We start from the raw sequence: 24,626 nt of genomic DNA, 5'->3' as shown, positions 1-24,626 counted from the left end.
GTGGACTTATCTATAGGAGGAAATCTCGTTTATAAATGAATGAATGATTTTATTGCACAATAATTGCATCAGTGACAATGTATGGCAATTTACAGACAACATAGGTAACAATCTAGTTCTATATAAGAATATTTCTAGTTTAACTAGAAATATTCTTGTATAGAGCTAGATTGTAATACTATAAGACTATATCCAGTGTGATGTACGGCAATTGCAACATGGAACTAATACAGACTTAGAGTTGCGTTTTTCTAGGCTAATTGTATAGGTAATAATGTATAGCAATTTACAGATAACGTAGTAACAATCTAGATCTCGTATCTAAGAATATTTCTAATTACTATTACGCTACATCAAGTGCAATCTACGGTAATTACTACATGGAACTACAGCTAATACAGACATTGTGTAGCGTGTTTCTAGTCTAATTTGCGACTTACCATTTGTCAGTTCTCATTAAGGAATGGTACAGTTTCGTTTTTGCATAGCGTGGTAGATACTCGTATATTGGCCTAGGTGGATAGATTTGGAATTTGGACATGCCATATTAAATGTATCTCTATCTGTGTAAGATAGGGTTATATTTGACTTACATGTAATTTATTGCATAAGCACTTGTCTTTCAACATCATATGTAGGACATGTTATAAGAAAGTGGTACTCGTCTTCAATACTATCTTGGCATGAAGGACAACGTCTCTGGTCTGCCGATAAATTGCGATGGCGACCTTTTTCGATTTCTAGGCAATGTGCACTTATTCTCAGTTTGGTTATGTTGGTCACAAAATGTTTGTTTTGGGTAGACAATAGGTAGTTTTCTATACTAAATTGAGTTTTGATTTTAGAGTACACTTTAAGTTTATTATTACTGTTTATTTTTTGTCTCCAATCAGAAAGGAATGTGTCCTTCATGCGTTCTTTGAATAAGTTTCCGAATTATTTGGCATCAACATTAGGATTGAGCCAGATATTTCGGAAACCGTGTCTAGATAGCATATCTTGGACATGGACAGCCCAATCTTGATCTTCTTCAACAGCTACATCATACGCCTTTCTAACGATTTTGTTATTGGGCAAGTTGTGAAGTCTAAGCCAATATTTGATTAGGTGGGTTTGGGTGTCGATGTTTAAAGGGAACGCACCTAGTTCTCCTCTTACGGCGGCGTTAGTTGAACTTCTGGGAACACGGAGTAGTATTTTGTAGTAGTTTAGGAGAACTTGTTCAGGAACTTCATATGATATTTTTGTTCTACCAATATGTTTTGACTTCTTAATATGTACGAATTATTTATTATGTTAAGCTTATCATTGTATTTTTTCAGACGGACGAGTATAGGGCAAGTGATCTTTCCAGATAGGTCACCTGGCACTCGACCGTTTACGATGGTCAGATCGGCTGCTGAACAGAGTTCTATAAGCTGGTTGCCATATCTATTAACCCCGTGGTCACAACTTGCCCTACATCGTATATCTTTTTTTTTAGATCTATGAGGTTGTGGTTAAGACAGTCGTCTTGAATTATAGATTCCTGCAGAGAAGCTATATGGATGACATCCACGCGCGCATCAATTTTTCGTCCGTTTCAGAAAAATATTTGCAACCATACTGTACAAAGGTACAAAGAAGCTGCAAAATGAGCAAACATATGCCGTAACTTGCAAAAACAAAATATCTTTTCTTGGTATTTTGCATAAGATAAAACACCTACCTTTTCACACATGATAACCGTGCTGAAATTCCCTCCCGCGATTTTTCAAAGGTCACACTAGGTCACTACAGTTTCGTGGCAATCAGGAACGGCAGGTGTCCTGCTAGGCTTCCTGTCAGTGAGTGTAAAGTGGACGCGAATCTGTAGTAGTAGACTACCATGTGTAGTACTACAGTTTCACAGAACAAGTGTAAATTGGGCCTTAGATTTCTTAATTTGTTTACCCAACTTTTTTTTGCGCGCTCGCATCAATTTCGCAGTGCCCAGAGCATGTCATTCATATAATCAAACCAGTATGGCCATCTTAGTATGGCCAAAGATGGTATAACAGTGTCTTTGGGGTTTCCAAACTTTACCACACATAGAATATCAAATTGTGACCTGTCAACGTGGCTTTGTTATAGTCTGGGCTGGAGTAAAGCGATGGATATGTAAATTGTTTGTGGTGAAATTCCGTAAACATTGAGGCATCACATTTAGTGTCATCCTTACAAAGCCTCATGGCCCCTCTCGCCCTCAGGTGCACGTTTGTCTTGAGTAGTCTACTCCACGCCAAAGGCGAAATAAAGAAGCAGGTCTTTCAACGTTGAGGTATGACCCAAGAATGTGATGCTATCAGCCGTAAGATAACCTTGTCTCTTCTTCAAACTCAGGATCTGAGTGATAAGATAACTTGTTGTCACATATTTTTTCCATAGATAAAGTGATAAAGTGTCACGTTGAATCTGTTGGATTCATCCTTAAGTTAAATGAACAAGTCACAGAGTGTCAAAGGGGTCTTTTAGTGACCATACTGCGTGAATAATTGCAGGGACCTTTGACCCACTCTTATCATACATCCACAGGCTTCCACCTCGAGCGGGCTGCAGAGAACAAAAGGCAAGGGCGGGAGCTGCTTTCTGGCGCCGCGTTCTCTGTACGGCTCACACCTTTTTCTTTTCTGTGCGCGTTTGTTTCGCATCGAATTATCTTGTAGAGATAGAGTCTGTTCTAAGACAGTTGCTACGATGTTCTACTAAGTTAGGTCCGGCATTATTGCGGGTACAGTACGGACAATAAGGCCCGTGTTTGGGGGATTTGAAGAAGGACTTGGTGATCTGCCAAAGGGAAGGGTGGCCTGACAGTCGTCCAACCGGAGCTGATGGGAGTGCGACTCGGACTGATTCGAGCTCCCAGGTCATGAACCTTACAATGTAGCTGTGAGACATTACCAAATGTCATTTCTGTCGTCTCTCGGCATCCAACGTCGCCGTAAAACTCCGAGGCCAGTGAGAACGCAGGAACACTGCCTACAGGCTATAGCTACAACACAAATGTGTCTGCGTGGTGTATCTTGACTGGCTTGTAGTTAAACCAAGTGTCTCAAATGTATGACGTATACTTCCTGACTTGTGACGACCGCTCTAAGATAGTAAGTTTGGCTTGACTTGTAATTTCTCTTCAGTCGTGCTCAAACACACATGGAATTCAACCAGCCTTTCTAGCATATAGACGAAAGAACGGAGGTGTCATCTTTGGCCAGAAACCTATTAAACGTCTACCAAGTCCGGCTCCGCCAGCTGATCAGTTTCCCACAGTAAAACGTAAGTACTGATTATGATATTTGATCACAACGATATATTGGACTGATAAACAACCTAATGAAACAATCCATGGTATCGTTGTATAGTTCGTTGTTGCTGCAGCCGTTATTCCATATACCTGAAACAAAATACCAGTAGCCTTTCTAGATCTGGCAAAATGACGTAACGTTAACATGACTGTGTACATGCGCCGCTCAGCTGACAAACTTTCAATGAGACCAACTCTTTTTTTTAGCTATTACCGTATTGTCAATATCTAATCTATTGTCTATTCCTATATTTGAATTGTGAATAAAAAAGTAGGTTAATAAATGCCTGTACCATAATGATATTCACTCGGACATTATTATCTTTCCAATATTGAGTTTTGTTAACGAACGTTCACACTGTTGGGGAAGTAGAGTTACTTTTGTGAATGACTGAAAGGTAGGCCACCCCTCTGTTGCCTGGGGGTTGGGCTAGTCTGACTACAGACTATACAGAAAGGTCACTATGCCAAAATGGTGGCTGTTTGGATGTCGCGCTGAAACTCTTGTTCTATCTTTTTGTTGCTCAGAATTTGGTGGTAAAGATGGGGAACGTGACGAGATGTATCAAGAAACAAGTGGAGGACTTGAAGTGGTTGGAAGACTCCCTCACCCCTGAGGAGATCTTGGAGAAATACAACCTCCCCACTTTGGTCAAGGTCTCTCAATCCGACCGTCGCTCGCAGCTCAGCAAAGACCTGGTCCTCTTGGTGAACTCCTTCTTCTCAGAAGAGAAGGTTCTTGTCCAGAGCTTGGAACGGGAGACTGGGAAGACTATCGGGCCACTGGTCAGTATTCCGGCATCGTATGCAGGCACGTTCCGTCTGCTGACACCACAGTCCTTCCAAACAGTGCAGGAAGTGGTCGACTCGCAGCCATTTTCCGGCACATTCACAGTGGAAGAAGACATGAAATGGAAGAAACAGCGTCTGCCAGACTCCGTCCAACAGATGATGGTCAACGAGCTGGGAGAGTCTGGACTCAAGGGCAAGTTCCCGAAAACTCTCGTCAGGAGGGGAGATCTGCTGTCCATGAGAGGGATTCTTAACCCCACCAACGGGGAACCGCAGGGACAAGATAGTCCGGCTAACGGTGACGCAGGGGGTCAACAGAAGAAAAGCTCCAAAAAGAGTAAGAAGAAAGGTAAAGCCCTGCCGGCGTACGTCATTTGCATGGACCAAGATGGTGAGATTATGTGTATTCCGTCGTTTTGTAGTGGCAGATTCTCCACTATAGCTCTACACAACACGAGTGGCCCTGCACTGACCCTGAAGGACATAGTGGAGGACGCCGACATAGACATGCCCACTGACGTGCTGTACGTGGACGGGGCGAAGTTCATGGAGGATGAACACTTCACGGGACTGATCAAGCTACTGACGTCATACGAGAAGAAGCTTGTAGTAGCATCCATCCTGGAAGAGGATGGGGCGTTTTCCTCCGTAGAGTTCGGCGTGGATTGTGGAGTCAAGTTCGCACCCGCAGATCCGGACGACCCTAAGAACCAAGACTTCCTGAAACGCGCCCTAGCCACCCCCGAAGACGAAGGTGTGAGACGGAAAAGGCTCGGCAGTTTTCGGCCTAACCTCGGCGGGTCCTCGTTTCCGTCGATGGACAGCATCAACCTGATCGGGAAGTGGAGGAACAGGTCCATGAGGAGGAAGGGGGAAAAGTCGATCCCAGAGGAGACAGAACCAACTCAAGAGAAGTAGGATTGACACTTACCTTGCTACATGGTCCATTCCTAATTCGGAAACTATATCATTATTTTAAAGATAACCTCATGTAACTTCATGTTCACATTCCAACTTAGCTTGAAAGTTTTTATTCATAATGTCTTAATTATAATGTTTGTATCATCCACGTTGGCCTTAAGAACATGTTCATAGTATTAGGATACTCAGCTTTGTTTTCATTCCTCACATAAACATTGAGCTTGTAAGACATGTTGAAAGCCTGTAGTACCTAAGTTTTAGATCATGCCGGACACGAAGTCACCAATAGTGTAAGAATAAGCTGGTTGGGTTGTGTCAAGTCAACACGGGAATGTTTGAGATGAGTTTTGAATTTCCAGCCTGTTCATCTAGGTATCTCTTCTAATTTCATTGGGATTTCACAAATGACCAGATATGGATATACAATGTACAGCACTAGACACAGGGATCTCATAATTACTGTACATCAATTTACAACATAGGAAACTGTTACATATTTGAATTCCTGCATCCTTTAGCATTGGCGTAAGCATAAAGACAAAACGAGCATAGCCATAAATACTTCTGTAAAAGAAAAGAGAGATAATTACCGTGTTCTTAGATCAAGGACAACAGCAGTGACATGTCGAAATTAATGGATACATCAATCAGTTATCTTTCATACCTTGTCTTACCTCATCTGATTCAACAAAGTAAAGAAAAGAGTAGAATGGCATAGTTTTTTAAGATCCCTACAGTTGTAACAACAGAATATAAATTTCGATTTTTGTTTGACTTTATGATCTTTAGAACGGGGTTTAGGATTACGTCTATATTTCAGAAAGGTGATGATAATGTAAGTACATGGCCTTCGTCACACATATCACAATATGTGGAACAGATCAGTGATTGACTCCAATTTTAATGTTTGCCATTCGTCAGTGTTTTAAATTGCTCGGTATGTTTTTCACGCAGGTCAAGGTTCGTAGTTCAAACTACAAACTGACTTTTCCTGTTTGACCACAGTCTGTAGGATCAGCTGAATAACTTCATTCAACTGTCACAAATTGCCTGTACAAAAGGTCATCTCATCCGTCATATGACATACGAAGAAAACCAATGCTAGATGTTATTGCAGGATTTTTGTTTGGCATTACAATGAACAAATAATTTCTGCTTTGATTACTTAATTTACCTTGCTTACTTACCTAGTATAAAGGTTATTAAAAGGCCCATTAAACCTACGTGTATGTTAGCAGCTTTGGTTGGAGTAATTTGACGTTGGCATGACAACCACAACCGTGTGCCTTTGCCTGACATTCCACACCATGTACTTTATGATTTGTTGATTTCTTGAGCTATTTATCATAGGTGAGCTAGGTATTCCTGTTATCTTCTCTTCACCCGTGGATTGTGCCATTTTCCTCTAAGTCAAAATAAACATGATGGTGGAATTTTGTTCGATAGTTTTGGAGTGAATTATTGGATGAACTCGGACTGCTCACATTACATGGCTAGGGTTACCGTAAATGGATAAAGGCATACTATTAGATATTCAGCTGTAGCATCTGAACAGAGACCGGGATGGATCCTAGCCGTCTTCATTCTGTTTCTTGTCTATGAAAAATAACCCCCCCCCCCCCCCAACACACACACACACACTCCCTCCTCTCCAACTTCAGTTTGGAGATAAGTTCGCGCGCTTGAGAATTAAGGAAACAACGCGTGAGGTTTGATACCGGAGATAAAGCTTTGTTAACTACACTGTGAAGTAAGGTGTGTCGTTGTGAATATAATTGCGTGCACCCAGCCCTGTAAATTACACGGCTTTACACTGGGTGTGTCTACAGCGGACATGCCACGAAGTCAGAATCGAATTCAAAACCACTGTTCTTGCTTGTTGCCGGGCTTTTTCACGTAAAAATCTGGGCATTTGGAGCTTACAACCATCTATAAGAAATAGTTGTTGAGACTCTGCTGCATCTCAAGTTCCGTCGACAGAATGCCGCCCCAGAATTGACAGAGGTACGGCAGGTAGGACACACTGTTGGTCTGTAGTTCAAAGAGCAGCACAAGATTGACAGGCATCTTTTGACGGCTTACCATAGCGACTCGAAAAGACTAGGAAGAAGCACACCAACACTACGTTTCTACACAACCTTCTGAGAAGAGTCATCAATTTGAGATCTATGGCACAATATCAACTTCACGTCTTGTAAAAAATAATATGTTAGACAAACGGCATCTAAGTTTAAGTCTGTTGGCCCCCCTCCCCATGCACCGCTCAAGGTCTTCTTAAACTGAACAGCTTGAGGTCGACGGGGTCAGACTAGTGGAGAGAAATCCGTGTCGTCGCTGTTTTCCTTGCTATATGGGAAAGGATGTCAGCAATATACTACCGTGTCTCCACAGAATGAACAAAACAGAATATGGAGAAACAGGCAGTGACGATTTGCCACAGGTACGGGTCGTAGCTGGTAGGTTTTCTATTGTCGATTCTCTGACACATCGTGTTGTTAAAGGCGTGCAGACGTCGCCAGGGGACAAGACCGACGGAGGGGTTACAAGAAAGGAACTAGAGGACACTGTCTCTACAGTGGGTGTCGTAACTGAAGACAGACAGGCCTAGGAAAGGACACTATCCGGCGGCACTCGTGGTCGAGCACTCGCACGACCACTGTCAGAATTACTGTACAACTTGTGAATTGCTAGACACCATACGTATAGTAGATGACATAATCATGGCTGGTTTGGATTCACAAAGCGGCAGTCTAGTGTCAGGATTAAAGTGGCGCTGGGACACGGACCACAACATATCCCAGGTTCTCGATAACCATGCCCTGCCCTTGTTGGCCATGGTTAGACAGCCGGACCCAGACATCCCACTCCAACAGGGCGATGTACTCCTACTGCACTCCTCATACTCCAGTCACAAAGTTCTAGCGCAGTGTATGGACAGACAGGGTGGGAGACTGGTGGGCCCCATGTTTAACATTGGTTATAGTTATCCGGGCACTTTCGAAGTGATGTACGGTGAGGGGAGGGTCTTCGACAGTGTGCAAGAAATCTTGAAAGCGGTCGAAGAGGATCCTTCGCGAGTCTTCAAAGTTTTGGTGGAGGAAGACGTTGTCTTGAGCGACAAGGAGAGGGTGCCGAAGTCGGTCGCGCACAACCTCGGGATGTACAGCGACAGGAAACATGCGTGTAGAAAGGGAGATATTCTCCTGCCAGAGGGTAAGGCCGTCCGCTTGGCCGGACACAAGGGCATGGGTCGTTTCAGCAGTGTGAAGGAATGGAAAAGGACCTTGACGAGGAAAAAAGAGAGATCTAAAATTGATGAAAAGGAGGAGGTGTACGAGTATCTCGTATGTAGCAATCAGTCGGGAGAGGTGTTGTATTTACCAGCTAAACACAGGTCGACTTTCACATCCATCCGACCAACATCAAACGAGCATTCTCAACTTCAAGTTAAAGATATACTTCAAAAAACGAAGTTGCCAGTTGATGTTAAGTTGCTGAGGGGGGAAATACCCAAAGGTGACTTCCGTTCGACGCCGTTCTTTCGACTCCTTGATGCTTACAAAGAAAGTGTAGTTCTGACCTCTTTGGTTCAGGGGGACAAGGTCAAAGCGGCAATGGAACTGTCCACAAGCGCCCTCTTGCAGCTGTGTCTCGCAGACACATCCTCAAGAGAATATGCTGAACTTTTGATCAGGCTGCACACACAGAGCAACGTTCTGCCAAGAAATGCAGACGCAGATAAGGCTGTCAGTGTCGCTGCAAGCACAACTCCGACTGGGAAATCAGCCCCGATGGAAGAAATAGTGGACATAGAGGAGAACGCGTCGCCAGCTGCGTACAGCTCGTTTAAACCTGACATTTACTCCTCTGGTCAGCCAGTCTCTCCATCTAGTGAAGACGCGCTGCGTGAACATCAAAGCAGCCAGCCTGCGTCTCTCCAGACTGGCTACTCCAATTCAAGGAAGGCCAGCATCTACCAAAAACTGAAGCTGCCTTCTCTGATAAAAAAGAAAAGCCGCGCCAAAGCGGACGTTCACAGCGCTGCCGCAGACGACGCGGTGAATGTCTACAAGGAAGCGATGGAGGCCATCGACTCCTTACAAACAGTCACAGGGCAAGAAACTGCTAATAAAGAAGCCCAAGACGAGAGGGGGGTAGAAGAGGTCTCGTTGAGCTTTGTTGAAGAGAAATCCAAAATGACGAAGAAAACCGGCCTCCTAAATTCGAACGCTACTTGGGAAAAGTTCGGAGAAGATTTTGAGTGTCGTACATCTGCACCCAGCAATGCCACGGACGTGACTGTCATTCCGTCTCCACTCCCACAAACAGTCACCAAACCTCGCAGACCGGCTCCTCCCGTCCCAGAAGCTACCACTGAAAGTCTACAGAACCTAGACCTCAAGAAAAACACCGCAAGCACGAACCCAGGTGTACGAATACAGGACGATACAGGGTGGGTGTCACTGAGGACATCTAGCGGAGGTCAACGGAACATCGTCAAAACGATGACGTCCCGACCGACGGGCCCACCACCACCCATACCTGACCGGCGGAATTCACCTTAGAATTGATCAGGTCTTGTGTCTGTTTAGCTAGAGGCAGGAACTGTTGAAATTAGGTCAAAACTACGCCATCGCAGATTCGTAGCAGAATGTTCATGTATGATCGATGTAGCGCAAGTACCTTATCTGTGACAAAGTTGGTGAGAAAACCGCACTTTCTCCCCACCTGTTTGCCCTTAGTGCAAACTACACACACACTGGGAGACAAGGCAAACATTGCACACGTCTGTTTACAATGTACCCCAAAGTGCCCAGACAGGTCGCTAACGTGCACTAAACTTCCTGTGGCATTAGTATTTATTGATGTTGAAGTTCTGCAATGGTAATATACGTTATATTGATCTATTCTTAACAACGGCACGTCTGAGATTGCTTAGCCTGCATTAAGACGAGTGGACTATATTTGCGTTACCATAGATTGTATGTTTATTGACGTTTTAAGGGGGTGGTGTAAGGTTTTATTGTATTTACGGAATAGGGTGATCGACGTTGGATTGCCTCACAACTGTTCAAGAAATTTAGAGGAAACAAAATTTATCATGACATTTCCGTGATGTCGCAAATATGTCAGTTATCTTTAATCAAGAGATATAAGATAGATGTGAGTTAACGTACAGTAGACTTAATTACTACATGATAATAAAAGATGAAATTTCAATTGATATTGTTTTCTACTTCAGAGCTGTCAGTCTATGTTCTTAGTCAGTCAACAGGGAAATGAATGCATGGGCATAGCTGGGAGCAGTATGATTCACTCTTTAACCTTTTAGCGCCCAAATCAGCTTTTCTTCATCGTGGTTTACATACAAGATCACTGTCGGCACACCCCCCCCCCCCATTCCATATTGCTGGGCTCAATGCCACCAAACATGCAACAGACTTAATGTCTCATGACATGATCATAAGCAAGTACTACGCGCCGTGCCGTTGACATGTATGTTTAGGCTTTCCTTTATATAACGTTACATTCTTGTATCCAGGCTGCAACGGAACTTTTAGTCAACGAAAAACGTTTTGTTGACATTTGGGACCAGGTCTCTTTTGTAACACTGGGTTACGAAAGAATGCATGAACGGTGTAGTTGTGGCAGAGTATTCATTCGGCAAACAACGACTGGTTTGATGCCCAAGTAGTTCCTTGTGCTAAAGAGAAGTTATCATTGAACAGCAAACTTGTTTCGTGTTTCAAAATAATCGCATATTGGTTTCAACGTATAGACAAAGTTTTAGTACTTTTATGGGGATAGGTTTGTTCTGGCTGCGACTATAAATCGGCCCAGTTCTGACGTGCCTGGTGGAATTTATGACCTTTTGGTAAACAAGGCGTGGACTTGGAACTACTACTCAAAATACAGCGTTCTGTAAGGCGGCCGCATTCTCACCACAAGATGGCTACCTGGCGAAAACCGCTAACGTCGAACGTGCGCCAGCCGGCTACTGTCGGATACCGGCCTCAGCCCATGAAGAAGGTAAAATCGCTGGGTCTAAATATCTCTCGAGATGTTCCAAACCTTCTTGAGCAGATATACAGCGGCAAGCAGGGACGGCAACGAGCACAGAAAGTGGAGACTGTTCAGATCCACCGTGTGGGTGAGAGCTCGAGCGACGCCTGCTCTCCACTGGAGTATACCGCCAGTTTCGAGGCGTCCCACCCAGCCTACACCTGCCTACTTCCTACTACTACAGAGACGAATGACTACCAAGACCTGGTGCCGTCTCCCGATGTGCTACAGGACCCCACTTCAACGTCTCATCTATCAACAGAAAACGGCACGGTAACAAAAGATGGCCAACAAGATGATCAAAACTCTGAAGATGTGCAGGGGTATGTCAAGGATGATGCAGTCGGACAAGATACTGTATCTGACACTGGGGAAAGTATGTCGTCTGTCTCTCTGGACTTAAGAACCTCGGGGGAAGGTACGACTTTTCCTAACAGCATTTCTCTGAGCCCAGACAAGTATGACCCGGTAGGGCCGGAGGAAATAATCCTACACGAGAAAGCTGACGCCATAGCACTCGAGAAGTTGACGGAAGTCTTCATGACGTCCACACACAAATCAGACACAGAGCAGAGCAAGCCCAAAGAGAAGAGTCGCGAAGACGTCTACGCTTTAGTCTCGGGAGAAAGGAAACACATCCAGGAGGACAGTACAGCTCACCCCGTCAAGAAAACTCCAAGTAGGCGAGGTCCTCCCCCTCCCCGACCCCCTAGGTCCAACTCACAGAAGCGCGTCCATTTCGCAACCGTGGGAGAGGAAGTTTCCAGGGACAACACGACGAGCGAACATCGGCGGGAGTCCGCGGGACAAGCTCAGGACCAGCAGAAGACAACAGGTGGTTTAGAACGTTCTGCCAGCAACGTTTCGTACATAGACATTACCGGTATGAGGAAGGATTCGCGACCGCTGATTTTTGTGTAACATCTATCTAGCCACATATGTAACGTTATACAACATATAATAATCTTGTACAAATATGCTTTATTTCATAATCTGCCAATACTAATATTGCATATTTGGCAGATAAAGATGCATGTCAAGTAGGTACAGCTCCTAGTTGTAACTGAATGCATTAGACAGCAAAGGCAACCGTTGTCAGCATAATCTCCAAGCGGATGTTGTGGTGTCCAGATGTATATTTCTTACCATTCTTATTTATGAATGCCGGTACAACTTGACTGGAGGTAGATATCGAAAAAAACAGCCACATCATCTGCTTGTAGGTTTGGGACAGCACCAATGTGTTTTGTGCGCAAGTCTCAAGTCCCCTTATCTACGTTGTTAGGTGTTCACCAACATGTTAACTGAACCCTCCGTGTTCCACTAGGCCTAGTGAGGTGCCAGTGATGACGTGATGTGCCTACCCAACCTCACTCATGACATCAAACGCGGGGAGGGACAACTCCGACCGCAATGTTTTCCTCCCCAGCTATGCCTTGAGTATTCGCAGATGTCAAAGTTCATCCCAAAATAACAAACAGGACATTATATAACAATTCATTGCGAAATCAAAATAGGCCAAAATGCTTTTGTCTGCTTTTCTGATTCACGCAAAAGTTAATTATGCTGCCATTGAAATTGAATATTAGATTTAACAAGGTGAACAATTCGAATTGCCATTATATGCCATAAATGATCTTAGACTACTTTAGATATATACGGCGTTGCTTTTTGTTTGCAATAATACAATCATATGTATACGGCCACAAGCTTGCCTGACTACAAAGTTAAAAATCATGCCAACCAATGACTTCTTATCACGACAAATCTATATGGTAAAATGATAATCTGACACGATACAATAACGCACTAACATGATGGCTGAAAACATTAGAAAGAACATGTGGTGCAGATATGACCCTGCATTCTTTTTTTGCTGACAAAATACATTTAGAATGAAAACATAACTTCTAAACGATATAAAAGAATACAATAAAATCGCATTTGCTTCATGTATCGATGCATTTTGACAAAATATCCTTAGTTATTTGATGTCAATTGCACGTTCGAGATAATTCATTATTGGTTTTCTGACGATGACAGACTTAGGGTTTGACGTAGAAACTAGCTACTTATCCGCAGGCAACATTCGAGGTAGCCCTGTGTCCCTCCTGACGTGATGGTATGTGGTGCGGCACGTTTAACACAAAGTTAAGGAGTTCAAAAGGTCATAGTCTAAGGTTTTGTGTAATTTGTGCCCACGTCTGTGATTGGTCAAAGGTCTCATGGCGTACGTGTATAACAAAGCGTTGTGCACTAAAGCTGTGTGACGTCAGATGTGACCGCAGAGTCGTTTCTAGGGCATACATTTGTAACGTTACACATCGACATCCAAATTACAGGATGTTTCGTCCCGCTTCCTGTGTTAAAGAATGGTCACTGCGCCTTATGCCATGGGTTTACGGGAAAGACAGGACTGTATTTGTCTTGATCCTAGAATCCGTGTTTGTCACTATTGGGAACTAAAGTATCTACCTTCCAATGATGATGATTATCAGCTTTTTCTTACAGGAGTCATTAGACAAACATGAACGACTACACACTTTTTAACAGTGTTTGTGATAAGACGTCAATGAATCATGGCTTCCGCTTTGAACACAGGTCAATAAATGAGAGTTGCCGGCAATTACAGTGTGTGTCATTTCCACAAAGTTACTCTCGTATGCTTTCAACTTTTGTTTGAGGCATAACAAGACTTATAGGAAACATGGAGTATTTGAGTGGGATAATGCACAGGCAGATGGTCGGAAGGAAAGTCGTAACGTTTTTGGCTGCTAGCTGCCCAGTTTTACTGATAATCCATTCTATCATCTGCTTGGAGATTATGGTGGGCAAGAAGTGGAAGTTTGGTCGACAAGGAAGGAGGGAAGAGTGTCAGTTTGTGAGGGAAACAAAATAGCTTCAGAAAGGGGGCCTCGGGATAGCAATCCTCAGAAGCGTCCCCAAGCGTACCGGGCTGATGTTGACAGGCAGGTCGTATTTTTGTTCATGATGCATCCAGGTGGAATGATATGAGGCCGTGCTACCATTAAGCCAAACTGCTCGTGCGTTATTACCCGCTGGCGCAGAATTCCTGTCTATTATGTCTCCTCCTGTGCCCAATCGCCCACCTGCCCCCAGGGAACACGCCGCACACAGCACATTTTCTCACGCACTCTCTCCAACCAGCGACCTGCCGAAGTAGAAAGTCTTGTTTTCGGTGACCTTTCCTTTCAACTCGTGTCAGCAACAAATGGGAACCATTTTTTCCTGTTGATCTTCATATCGTTTGTAATCTTTTAACTTACGGCGTCGTCGAGGAGTCGGACTCTTCCCTGAAAGACGTTATATCTCACATTCATTCTGAAGTATTTAGTGGGCGGTACAGGTATACATTGGGATGTCTTCTTCATTGATATATGATTTGCAGCTTACATGGCGAGACTCAACTGGACTACCATCAGTGAAGGTCCCCGAGGGACGTAGTCAAAGGACAGGCTACAAACGGTAGTCTGTATTTCGGGATGTTTTGAGATCACCTGATTTGTTGACGGATTTGAAGCGTCCACGTCGCACACTCACGTTTTTTAGCCTGCCCAAATATTGATTGCCTAAACGGCAATGGCGGACAAATTGTCAGCTCGGCCTGCTCCGATAAGGAAATCCCGGAGTTTCAGGTCCTTCCCGAACCTTCTACAGCCTATTGCTGACAAGAAGATGTCTAGTTTGCGGTCCACTGATCGGATTCTCATCGCCAGGGTACCGAAAGACACACAGGTCGAACCCCGGAAGCAGACGACACCGGGTGGCCCAAATGAACCATCCCAGCCCCGACCAGACAGGCAGACAGGCAAAATAGTTCAAACTCAACAACAGTCTCCTAGGGCACCGCCGCCAAAGGAGGAAGACGTCTCATTAAGGTACAAGCATCTTGGCCTAACAGATGTCGTCGCCGATGTTGACAACGGCGACGCACGTGACAATACTCTTAGTAAACAAGCTCGGCGATTGAGCACATTTCTTTATGACGAAGATGGGATCGCAGTTCCACGAGATTTAGTTCACACAAAAGAAGACAGTATAAAAAGAAAGAAGGGTAAGTCTAACATTGTCTACTATGAGGATTCAACTCAAATTACCGTAGACAACGACACACTAGCAAATGACTTCGCCAATCAACATGAGAGACAAACAACACTCCGGAAAGAGAGTGACGAACATTTCGAGGTCCATGTGACGGAGGAAACTTTGGTGAATGGGCAAGTCGACGAAAACATTATCGTTGTAGACTTTCCGAACGATGTCCCCATCTACAGTGCAACCTTTCCTCCTGGCGTTCAGCCAAAAGATAGCGTCAATAATGGAAGAAATGATACGGAAAAAACGTACTATCCTCTCGTGCCTGCATCTGAGAGAAATGACAAGAAAGACAGAAAAGGTCGAGAGCCAGAGCTTGTGGAATGGCCCTTTAATGTTGACCTTTACGACTATGATGATGTCGTATATATGGGGCATGTCCATGAGGATGATGTAGGCTACGGCTCCTTGGATAGGAACATCACAGACATCAGATCTGAGACTGTCTCGCCACGGAAAGGGTTTTCCCAAGACGACAAGCTGAGTGTTCGTGCTACAGGGAGGATACAAAGCGCGGATAGATCTGTAGACTACGGTAGTTATTTCCTTGAACCTATTACTCACGATCGTTATGGTTATGGCGCGCATGGTGCAGAGACAACTAAGTACCACCAGGTGGCGCGGTGGGCAAAACACGTGCAGAGTTACCACAACAGCCTGTCACATCCGTCGCAGAACATTGACGCCTTCGGCAGCGCGACTACTGGACTTTTCAGGTTTTCGGAAACTAACCTGGTCGAGGTGGAATATAACGAGTCCGTGTACGATGAGTCTGAGGGGGAAGACGTCAAATCGATCCCGCCAGTCGTTCCGATCTTCCATGACGAAGAGAGTACTAGATTTGCCGAGGAGGAAGCGACAGCAGTCGACCGCAGGCCCTCAAGACAGATTGTATATGATGAGAATGGTCATGGTGCACATCTAATTGCACAAACAACTTCGGTTACACAAGCTAGTGTAGCAGTAAGGAACGTAATGCAAGGCCCTGTGGCATCCAACTCCTTACCTAGGAGCACGACAGAGTACTCAGCAAAAGCCGACTTTTTGCCTCCAAAAGCTAACAGTGCCACGAAATTTGCTAATGTCAAGCATATCAGTACCGACAGCAGTGCTTCAGACCTTTGTTACGATTGTATTGATGTAAAACAGGCTGCAGTAACTTTAGAACAAATGTTGCAAAGACGGCTCAGTAGTGGGCAAAGTAATGTGGGGAGAGATGGTGTCAGGCCGAGTCGTGAACCGACTAGAGCCGAGCAACCACCGAGAGATGTCGAACCTAAGCCGAAGACAACGCGTCCATCGAATGTTGTCGTAGCACAAACAAAGGAGACATCGGCAGTTGCGAATGAAACTCCATCTATGGCCAGTGAAAAGGACATCAGCCGACCACGGATGAACTTTACTACGAAGAAAAAGGAGTTAAACTCCAGTCTTGGCCGAAGTGCCCATTTACACTGCACTGAAAATGTTAGCAAAGGGGTGCAGATTGGGGCTCTCACCCCCAATCAAAACGAGACAAAAAGCGAAAGTAAAGTCTTTGAACACTACTTACCTAACAGTAAACAAATAGAGACGGAGATAGCCATGCAACCGACAACACCAACAAAACCCGCCAGAGTAGAGTCTTTCACCATTAGGTCAGGGTTAGAGACAGGAGAGGATGACTCCATGTCCTCGCGCAGCGTCAACAACATGATTCAGCGATTTGAATCCATGAAACGCTCCGGCCGTACTAAAGATGCAACAGACCATTGTGCAGACGGACAGGGCAGGGACGACTCAATGGTTCCGTCAGTGTTTATATAATGTGTACAAGGGGTCGAAGGGAGAAGCCACGTTTAAGTGTTTGGTATCTGCAGACCAAGTCTGATTGGACTATGGTTTGGATAGAAATGATAGCTATTCTGGTCATTGTCTAATAGTGGAACTGTTAGTTAAAAGTCAGGATACGAAGGACGATTTTCAAAACAGTTACTGATTATTTTCTTGTTTTAAGTAAGAAACCACGTGCACTTGTCTTTCTTCGTGTGTGTGCATTAGAAACAAAAGAGTCACGATGAAGATCTTGCAGTGATGACGAGGGCTTACACACGAATTGAATAGAAGCTATATAATGATTCTATCACAACTTGTTTAATTTTCTGACTCTATTACATGGCCATGTAACTTTACACATCACTGTGCGTTTATACCATGGCGTTGCAAATAAAAACAAAAGAAAACTTCGACTAACATGGACCTTTTTTAATAAATCTATAGCACGCAAATAGTCATAACTGAATTCAAATTTCACCAGAAAGTTTCTCTTAAACGCACGTAAAACGGTGGCATTTGTCATCAGTTGTTGGGTACGGGTGAATAATCAAGCGGAACAACGTGCACTGTAAAGCTACTGTGCATGCCTCTGCAGAGTCTGCGGGAAAGAAGACAATTATACGACCTTTAATGATACTGTATTTCTAGAATCCCTTGTAGTCTACTCGCACAGTTAACCAGGAATCGTAGGAACTTCACAGTTGAGCTCTTTGTTCCAATTACACGTAGTTGGTAACTGGAAAACGCCGGTTCAATCCTGTGTAGGGCATTTCGGTTGGGGCTGCACCCGTCTTTCGGAAGGGACGTTAAATGGGGTCCCGTGTTCGTGGAAATGCCTCGAGGGGGTGGGGGCTGCTAGCAAACTCTCGCTGTAAAATATACCCTACTACTAAAACAGCAAGGATACTCGCTGCCCTATGTGCCACCAGACACAACAACGGTCTGAACTAACCAACCCACAGTTAGCCATACATAAATTCAGATACATTGTATTTTCAATCTACCCTTACCTCCAAACCAAATTGGTCAGTGATCATTAACAAATGAATAATATATCATTTCTAAGGCAGTAGAAGTACGTAGTATTTCATTGAGTTTACCTGTGACTCAGATCACGTGATTTCCTCAGAAAGGGGATGATGACGTCATACACCTGGTCACACATCAAAGAATCACCTGCTCACCTGGAAAGGATTCAGGTTGCACGTAACGACCGCAGCGAAATGTTCACAACGACCTACAAATTCACGAAAAAATGTCCTTTGAAATGACAGGTTTCCCTGCAAACTTGCACAAGTGCAGGACACCAATGAATGTTCTGATGTTAATAGAACACAAGTTGTGGTTTCCTTCAATTCAGCTAGATTTCATGTTTATTCATGTAATGATCACTTTTGGGGGCGGTCCATTTGGGACGAAAATCTACTTCCGGGTGTTGGGGAAAAGCACAAGTAGACAACCCTACCTCCTCTGGGAATTACAGACATCTAGCCCGAGGTTCAACAGCTATTCACGACTGTGACGTTGCTGGATTTGTTCTTTGATATTCTGTATGCCAGTTGGGACAGATTTAGGACGTGTGACGATTCCTGGATCTTTATATTCGGACGTTGACGACTCATATATTTCAGGTGACTCCATGAAGCCTGACATCAAAACTCAGTACTTCCTTCTGCATATTGTGATGAATTTCGGCAACCGACAGATCCCTTACTGAAGGTGGATTTCGTGCCCGAACCTCTGTGGTTAAGAGTTCTGCACTCCGCACTCTTACTGTGATATGGGGGAAGAAACAATGGCAGAACTAACATCTATGGCCGCGCCAGTTGGTACCGAGGATATCTTCGCTGTCAAAGAGAAGATCCACTGCCACGAAGGACTGTTTCTGACTCCCGACCTCCTGCTGGATACCCACAAGCTTCCCCAGTTAGTGAAAGTGACGCACGCAGAGTGCGAGGCACCTGGGCTATCCAAGAACGAGGTAAATGTAGGGGTGAACATAGAGGGGAGGTAATTTTTGTTTCTATCAACGTTATGTCAACTGAGCTAATTAGTAGACTCTACCATACTTCATAGGTGGTTGGTAAATAGGCCAAAGAGATTGATAACTTGTCAGAGGAGTTAGCTGGCGATAGGGGCCGTACTCCGAAGCAGGCTAGGCTGGCTAACTCCTCTGGCATGTCTCTGCCTATTTGACAAATTTCTACTACCAGTATTCTTCCAGCGCCCTATGGAGCCCGGTAGAGACTACAGTTTAGGGCTATTACCTGGTATACATCTGTGGGTCGTATTTTGCATTAGAACAGGTTACTACAATCAGCAATGAATACTACCCCCCCCCCCCCAAACTATTCCCCCCTAACCGGACGCACGGATGGATGGGAATTCGTTCTGTGCTTCGATACTTTCATTTTTGCGCCGGTCATCGCAAGTTAAGTACTCAACAAGAATGTTGAACGTATTCACCCCCTGGCTATTCGCAGCGTTTGGACATACTTAATTACAGTGAAAAGTTTGTTTTCAAGAAGGTTTAACGGTCCTTACATGTGATTGCGACGTTGTTTACACAACGTCCAGTGCAAAGACAAGGTTATTCAGACTCGACCAATCAGCGATCACGACTTGAGCATTTCAGCCGCCGTACATGTGCCGCCTCGCCTGCTATGAAAGATCTGACGTATGAGAAACATGTGTATCATTTCAAAAATGTTTTCCCAGTAATCTTACCATACATTCTTTACATGGAACTTTATACGCCCCATGATTTGTGTTCGTTTCTTGTGATATGTGCCTTTATATAAACATGCACACACAAAACCTTGATGTCGTCAACGTTCACAGTTTGTCTAAGATATTTTCACACATGAAATCATGAGATTAGATTCTAGACACAAACCCTGTTTATAGATACCGGTATTGAGTCTTTTTAACGGTAAACAAGAATGAGAATAAACATGAACAACTAGAGTTCCACGACCTCATATCTTCGCCAAATGATGTCAAGTTAAAACTTTTTCGTATGATGCATTATAAATGTTTCTTATTGATTATGCAAATAATGTCCTCATTAGCAGAAATTATATCAGTTGATCATCTTATCTACCCGACTAACACAATATGTTCAGAGCATAAAAATCTTATACTTCGCAAAGAAGACTTTTGTAGCATTTCCTCATAAATTATGGAAATGAGATACTAATTTGCATTATCTATTTCTGATAATGTTCACCTTTGCGTAGCTTCCAAATGCAGCTAGCATGGCATTTCCATCATTTACCATTAAGGTATTATAGTATTTTGTAGTGATTGCACAAAGTTGTATGGCCCAAGGGCTACTGAAACGGAGATGGGCGACGCCCTATGCACCATCGGTGTGGGAAGGAACATTGACTTTGACATGCAAATTAGGTATCTGTTCGCATAATTTCACATATGTCGCATGTTTGAGAGTCCTTTTATGAAATGCAGAGGGTCTATAAGCTTTCTTGATTAATCATGCAAATTAGCTCCTGATAATTAGTATTATGTACAACATCATCGAATTTATCTACATATCAAAAATTACGACGATCCGTCGACCCCTTCTTGAGTTTTAGAAGTCAAAACAAAAACGCCCAAACAAGCCGCTAGGGGGCCCAGACATACACAAGTTACTCCCTGCGACAAGACTATCTTCCATACAAAATCACTTGCAGAAAATTTGACCTCAAACCTTGAAGCTCCTCTGCAATACGTTAGATACCCGATAGGAGGCCCGTTATCGAACTTGGCCTTCCCTTTTGCAACTCCTACCCATCCACCAAATATCATGCAGAAACATCTGCAGCTTCTCGAGTTATGTTGTCAACAAACAAACAAACAAACAAACATACATATATAGCCCGCTGCAGTAACGTAGGAAAACGTCAGGTAAACCTTTTTCGAACCCTTCTTTCTGCAACCGCTACTCACCTACCAAAGATGATGAAGATCTACCCACAGACCCACATCACATCCACTCCACCATGGCACAACTGATAGCATAACCTTCTTGGCGAAGGTAACTACTATGCAATCATGTCCTTCTGTAACACTAAAGAGCTATAAACTTCTTTCAGTAAAGTTTCTTTACACTAAAAAACAAAGATTTCAAAACCCGTAGACAGTGAGGATGTTCATTTGTCTAAGCTTCAGTAGTTTCGAGCCCCCGGAACTTGTTGACAGAGCTGTGGCCACGCCCACTCTCCAGTTATTTAAATCAGACACGGATCAGTTCTCACAGACAGACTATCAAACATTCAAGGGTTATACACCTGCCAGGGTAAATACTCTCTGGCGTAAAGGGGTCGACAGCATGACATCGAACTTTTTCACAAAAGGCGTTATGCCTAAGTCTCTTAATAGGATTAAATCTAATATTCCATTAGGCCTAGGAAAACTAATGCTGTGTTCCGGTTACGGTCATGAAAAACTTAGGGTCGATTGGTAGGGACTCTCTCTTTCGTTCCTCTCCTTCTATATTTCGTCCAAAGTGTTCCAAACAATGCTGTTTAACAAGGTAAAACTGAAATACATCATGGGTCTTTTTATATCACTTTTTCGATTGCAACAGAAATAGGGAAACATGTTGGAAAACGATTCTACAACGTTTTCACCACTTTAGATGTCAGATCGACAATTTTATGCCCCTTGCGGTCGACCTCAGAAAGGCTAGGGTCAGCAGGTTTTTGCTAGGGTCGGTCAGTCAGCCGGAAACACGACATTTCCCCCCTAGGCCTTAGGTATCAAAAATGAATCATACAACTTGTCTCTAAAGTTGTGAGTACCGCGGTTGTGTGTGTGTGCTCATATAAATCGTATCTATAACTTGGTTATTATTGTTGAACAAAAGTACGGTGTATCTAGTTGGAGATGCCCTATAAGTCATAAATTCATTGGTATTTTGTTTATCTGAGTTTATATTTCTTTTTCCATTTCAGATCCTGCTCCTCCATTTCACTTACACCAGTAAAAAGGTAATGGCGCAGAGTTTGAGTGAGGAGGGCGGCATTGTGGTGGGACCGGAGCTGAACATACCTCTCGCCTACCCTGGTCGCTTCGAACTCCTACAAAATCAAAGTAACGTAAAGGTTTTCGAAAGCCTTCAGGAAGTCGTCACGGAGGACTTGCAGTCCCAGATGCCGGTTGTAAGGCTTCTGGTAGAAGAAGACATTCTGGACAATGAACTTCCTCCCGCCGGTGTCGCGTCTCCAGAGATGGGAAGAGCGACCACACATCCACAGCAGCTCCTGTGTAAAAAGGGTGACGTCATAACGATTCTATCTACTCAACGAAAAGAACCACCAGCACCAGTGCAACAGCCTCAAGAGATTCCTGAGCTGCAAAAGAAAGGGTTCGGGCACAAGCTGAAGGGCAAGTTCAAGGGAAAAGGGAGAAGGACTTCCCAGCATGAGAATAAAGAGCCTGAGGAGCAAAGGCCAAAATTGATCTTCACCTGTAGCAACCAAGATGGTGAACTGGTAACCTTGCCTGGAGATCTGAAAGCGCAGTTTACCCTAAAACCGCTGGAGTTCGAGAGCGGCACAACCTACACAGTGGAAAACGTCATTGACAACTTCAAACTGCCGCAGGACGTCAAACTTGTGCACGGAGACTGCCCCGGGGAAGACGACGAGTTCACGGGGTACGTCCGGCTGTTCCACACCTACAGGGATGAAGTGATCGTCGGCACTTCTGTTCAAGACGACGGACAAATTTCCCAGGTCGAGTTTTCTATCAACACGGACATCCAGTTCAGTCCAGCTGACCTAGAACTCTCTGAAAACAAGGAAATTCTGTGCCTTTTTCAGTCCAACGTTCGCACGAGCGTTCTCGTGGACAGTAAGAACATGGATTCGTTCATCCTCGTTATGGGGCAACCATACTCCTCTATATACCAGGACAGAACCAAACTGTTCAAGCCTGCAGATCTCGCGACATACGCAAATATAGGAGAAATCGCCCCAACCAACCCTATATACGAGGAAACTCCCGACTATCAAGATCCGGACTTACACAAGGCAGTGGTCCCTTCAGCGCCTCCTATGGAACAGAGCAACGTTGTTGATTACTACTCTCCCGTCGAACCACCTACAGAAAAGGATGATTCGACAGATACAATGCCTAAGCCTGAAATCAAACCACGAAGGAATAAGATACCTCCAACAGCGATACCTGTATTGTTTGTTGGCGAGCTGAAAAAGGCGCAGGAGTCGAAGAAGACCAGGCCTCCAGTACCGCCGAGACCGAAAGCCGCAGTTACATCGGCGACAGTGAAATCAGACCAAGACGCGAGTGATGACTACACCGACTTAATGGGCGGCGATTACACCACACTCAAGCCAATCACAGCCTCGACTGTTGAAGGTCCCACAGCATTTGCCGCCTTCGAAAATACCGTGTACGACACGCTTGCGTCGGAAGGTGACCAACCAGCCACTGGGAAACGTGCGTCCGTCAGTGTCAAAGACTTGGTCAAGCAGATGGAATCAGTAGACAAAACAAGTGAAATCGTGTCCTACAAAACACCACTCAACATTCGCCTTGCGCTACCGAAGGAACCAGAGGAAGAAAAAGATGAAGATACTCCGCGCTCATCCAATCCCCCTGAAGAACAAGGGGAAGCCAAACGAGGAGAGTACCAGTCGCCACCTCATGTTTCCGCGCGGTCACCTGATGAACTGAAATGTCAAGATCATAGCCAAGCCTATGATATCCCGAAGAGCCCAGCCGTACAAGTGATGTCTTCCAAGCCCCCGGCTACTGGTGGCCACATACAAGGTACAGAAGGGAGGGATGGGTCTCAGCCTCGCAGTGGGCAGGTCAGTGTTGGAGAAGACGCGGAAACAGATACTGACTACGATAATGTTGAAGAGATCTACTCTGAGATACCGACAATGGCGAATCCATCGGGGAAAGACGACCATGGACAGTCAGTAGACCCATCAACCTGGGTCCCGCCAGACGACTTGTCAACACTATCCGTCTCGGAAGTGACGGCGTGCCTACGTCACCTTAACCTCGGAAATGACGTCATCGCGGCGTTTGAGAGGGAGCGAATAGACGGCGCCCTGTTAAACGACGTGGACGAGACTATCATGACACAGGACATGAACTTGCGCAAGTTAGACGCGCTGAAAATCTTGAAGTTCACACGAGGTTGGAGACCGTGAACAATCAAGTGCAAGTTTTACCCGCCCGAACTGTAAGTTACTGGTAGATCTGTGCAATGAGACTGTATTTCAATCGTTGGAAGGATAAACAAGAGACGGCACAGAAAAATGAAAGTACCATGTGGGAGAAAAAAAACAGCTATGGCTGCCACAGACAGTTTCAGGAGTCATCCGGAGTTCTTTCTGATAAGGCTGCACCAAGTAATTTTTATGGATGACGTCCTTTGGAGACCCTAAATCTAATGCGAGAGCGCGAAAAAAAAAACAAGAAGGGCCGAAAAAAACAAGATGCCTAGATTTGAAATATAATAGTCGACGACACATGTTAGGACGCAAATTGAATGAGAGAACACAGTGTAACAACTAACAATTCTTTGATCCATCATGAAAAAAGCAATAATTTGAATAAA

General features: G+C 44.4%; 3 protein-coding genes across 4 annotated transcripts; all 3 read left to right on the top strand.

Moving 5' to 3' along the window:
• The first annotated feature begins 2,554 nt into the window (after positions 1–2,554).
• Positions 2,555–6,470, top strand: LOC136427480 (GRB2-associated and regulator of MAPK protein 1-like). 2 transcript variants are annotated; one of them, XM_066416357.1, is made up of 3 exons: positions 2,555–2,884; positions 3,200–3,291; positions 3,848–6,470. In XM_066416357.1, the coding sequence occupies exon 3, from the start codon at positions 3,863–3,865 to the stop codon at positions 5,027–5,029; it is 1,167 nt and encodes a 388-aa protein (XP_066272454.1). In that variant the 5' UTR covers positions 2,555–2,884; positions 3,200–3,291; positions 3,848–3,862; the 3' UTR covers positions 5,030–6,470. The 2 variants fall into 2 exon arrangements, with proteins under 2 accessions (XP_066272454.1, XP_066272453.1); XM_066416356.1 differs by having other exon boundaries at positions 2,555–3,291.
• A 4,081-nt stretch (positions 6,471–10,551) lies between these two features.
• On the top strand, positions 10,552–13,726 carry LOC136427477 (uncharacterized). The gene is made up of 2 exons (XM_066416353.1): positions 10,552–11,930; positions 12,423–13,726. Exons 1-2 carry the CDS (start codon positions 10,982–10,984, stop codon positions 12,440–12,442), a joined length of 969 nt encoding a protein of 322 aa, XP_066272450.1. The 5' UTR covers positions 10,552–10,981; the 3' UTR covers positions 12,443–13,726.
• A 4,723-nt stretch (positions 13,727–18,449) lies between these two features.
• On the top strand, positions 18,450–24,503 carry LOC136427475 (GRB2-associated and regulator of MAPK protein-like). The gene is made up of 2 exons (XM_066416350.1): positions 18,450–19,007; positions 21,985–24,503. The coding sequence occupies exons 1-2, from the start codon at positions 18,807–18,809 to the stop codon at positions 24,214–24,216; spliced, it is 2,433 nt and encodes an 810-aa protein (XP_066272447.1). The 5' UTR covers positions 18,450–18,806; the 3' UTR covers positions 24,217–24,503.
• The last annotated feature ends 123 nt before the right edge of the window (positions 24,504–24,626 follow it).

The sequence above is a fragment of the Branchiostoma lanceolatum genome, chromosome 2, assembly GCF_035083965.1.
Source record: "Branchiostoma lanceolatum isolate klBraLanc5 chromosome 2, klBraLanc5.hap2, whole genome shotgun sequence".
NCBI classification, from domain to species: domain Eukaryota; kingdom Metazoa; phylum Chordata; class Leptocardii; order Amphioxiformes; family Branchiostomatidae; genus Branchiostoma; species Branchiostoma lanceolatum.
This window is presented reverse-complemented; position numbering and strand designations above follow the sequence as displayed.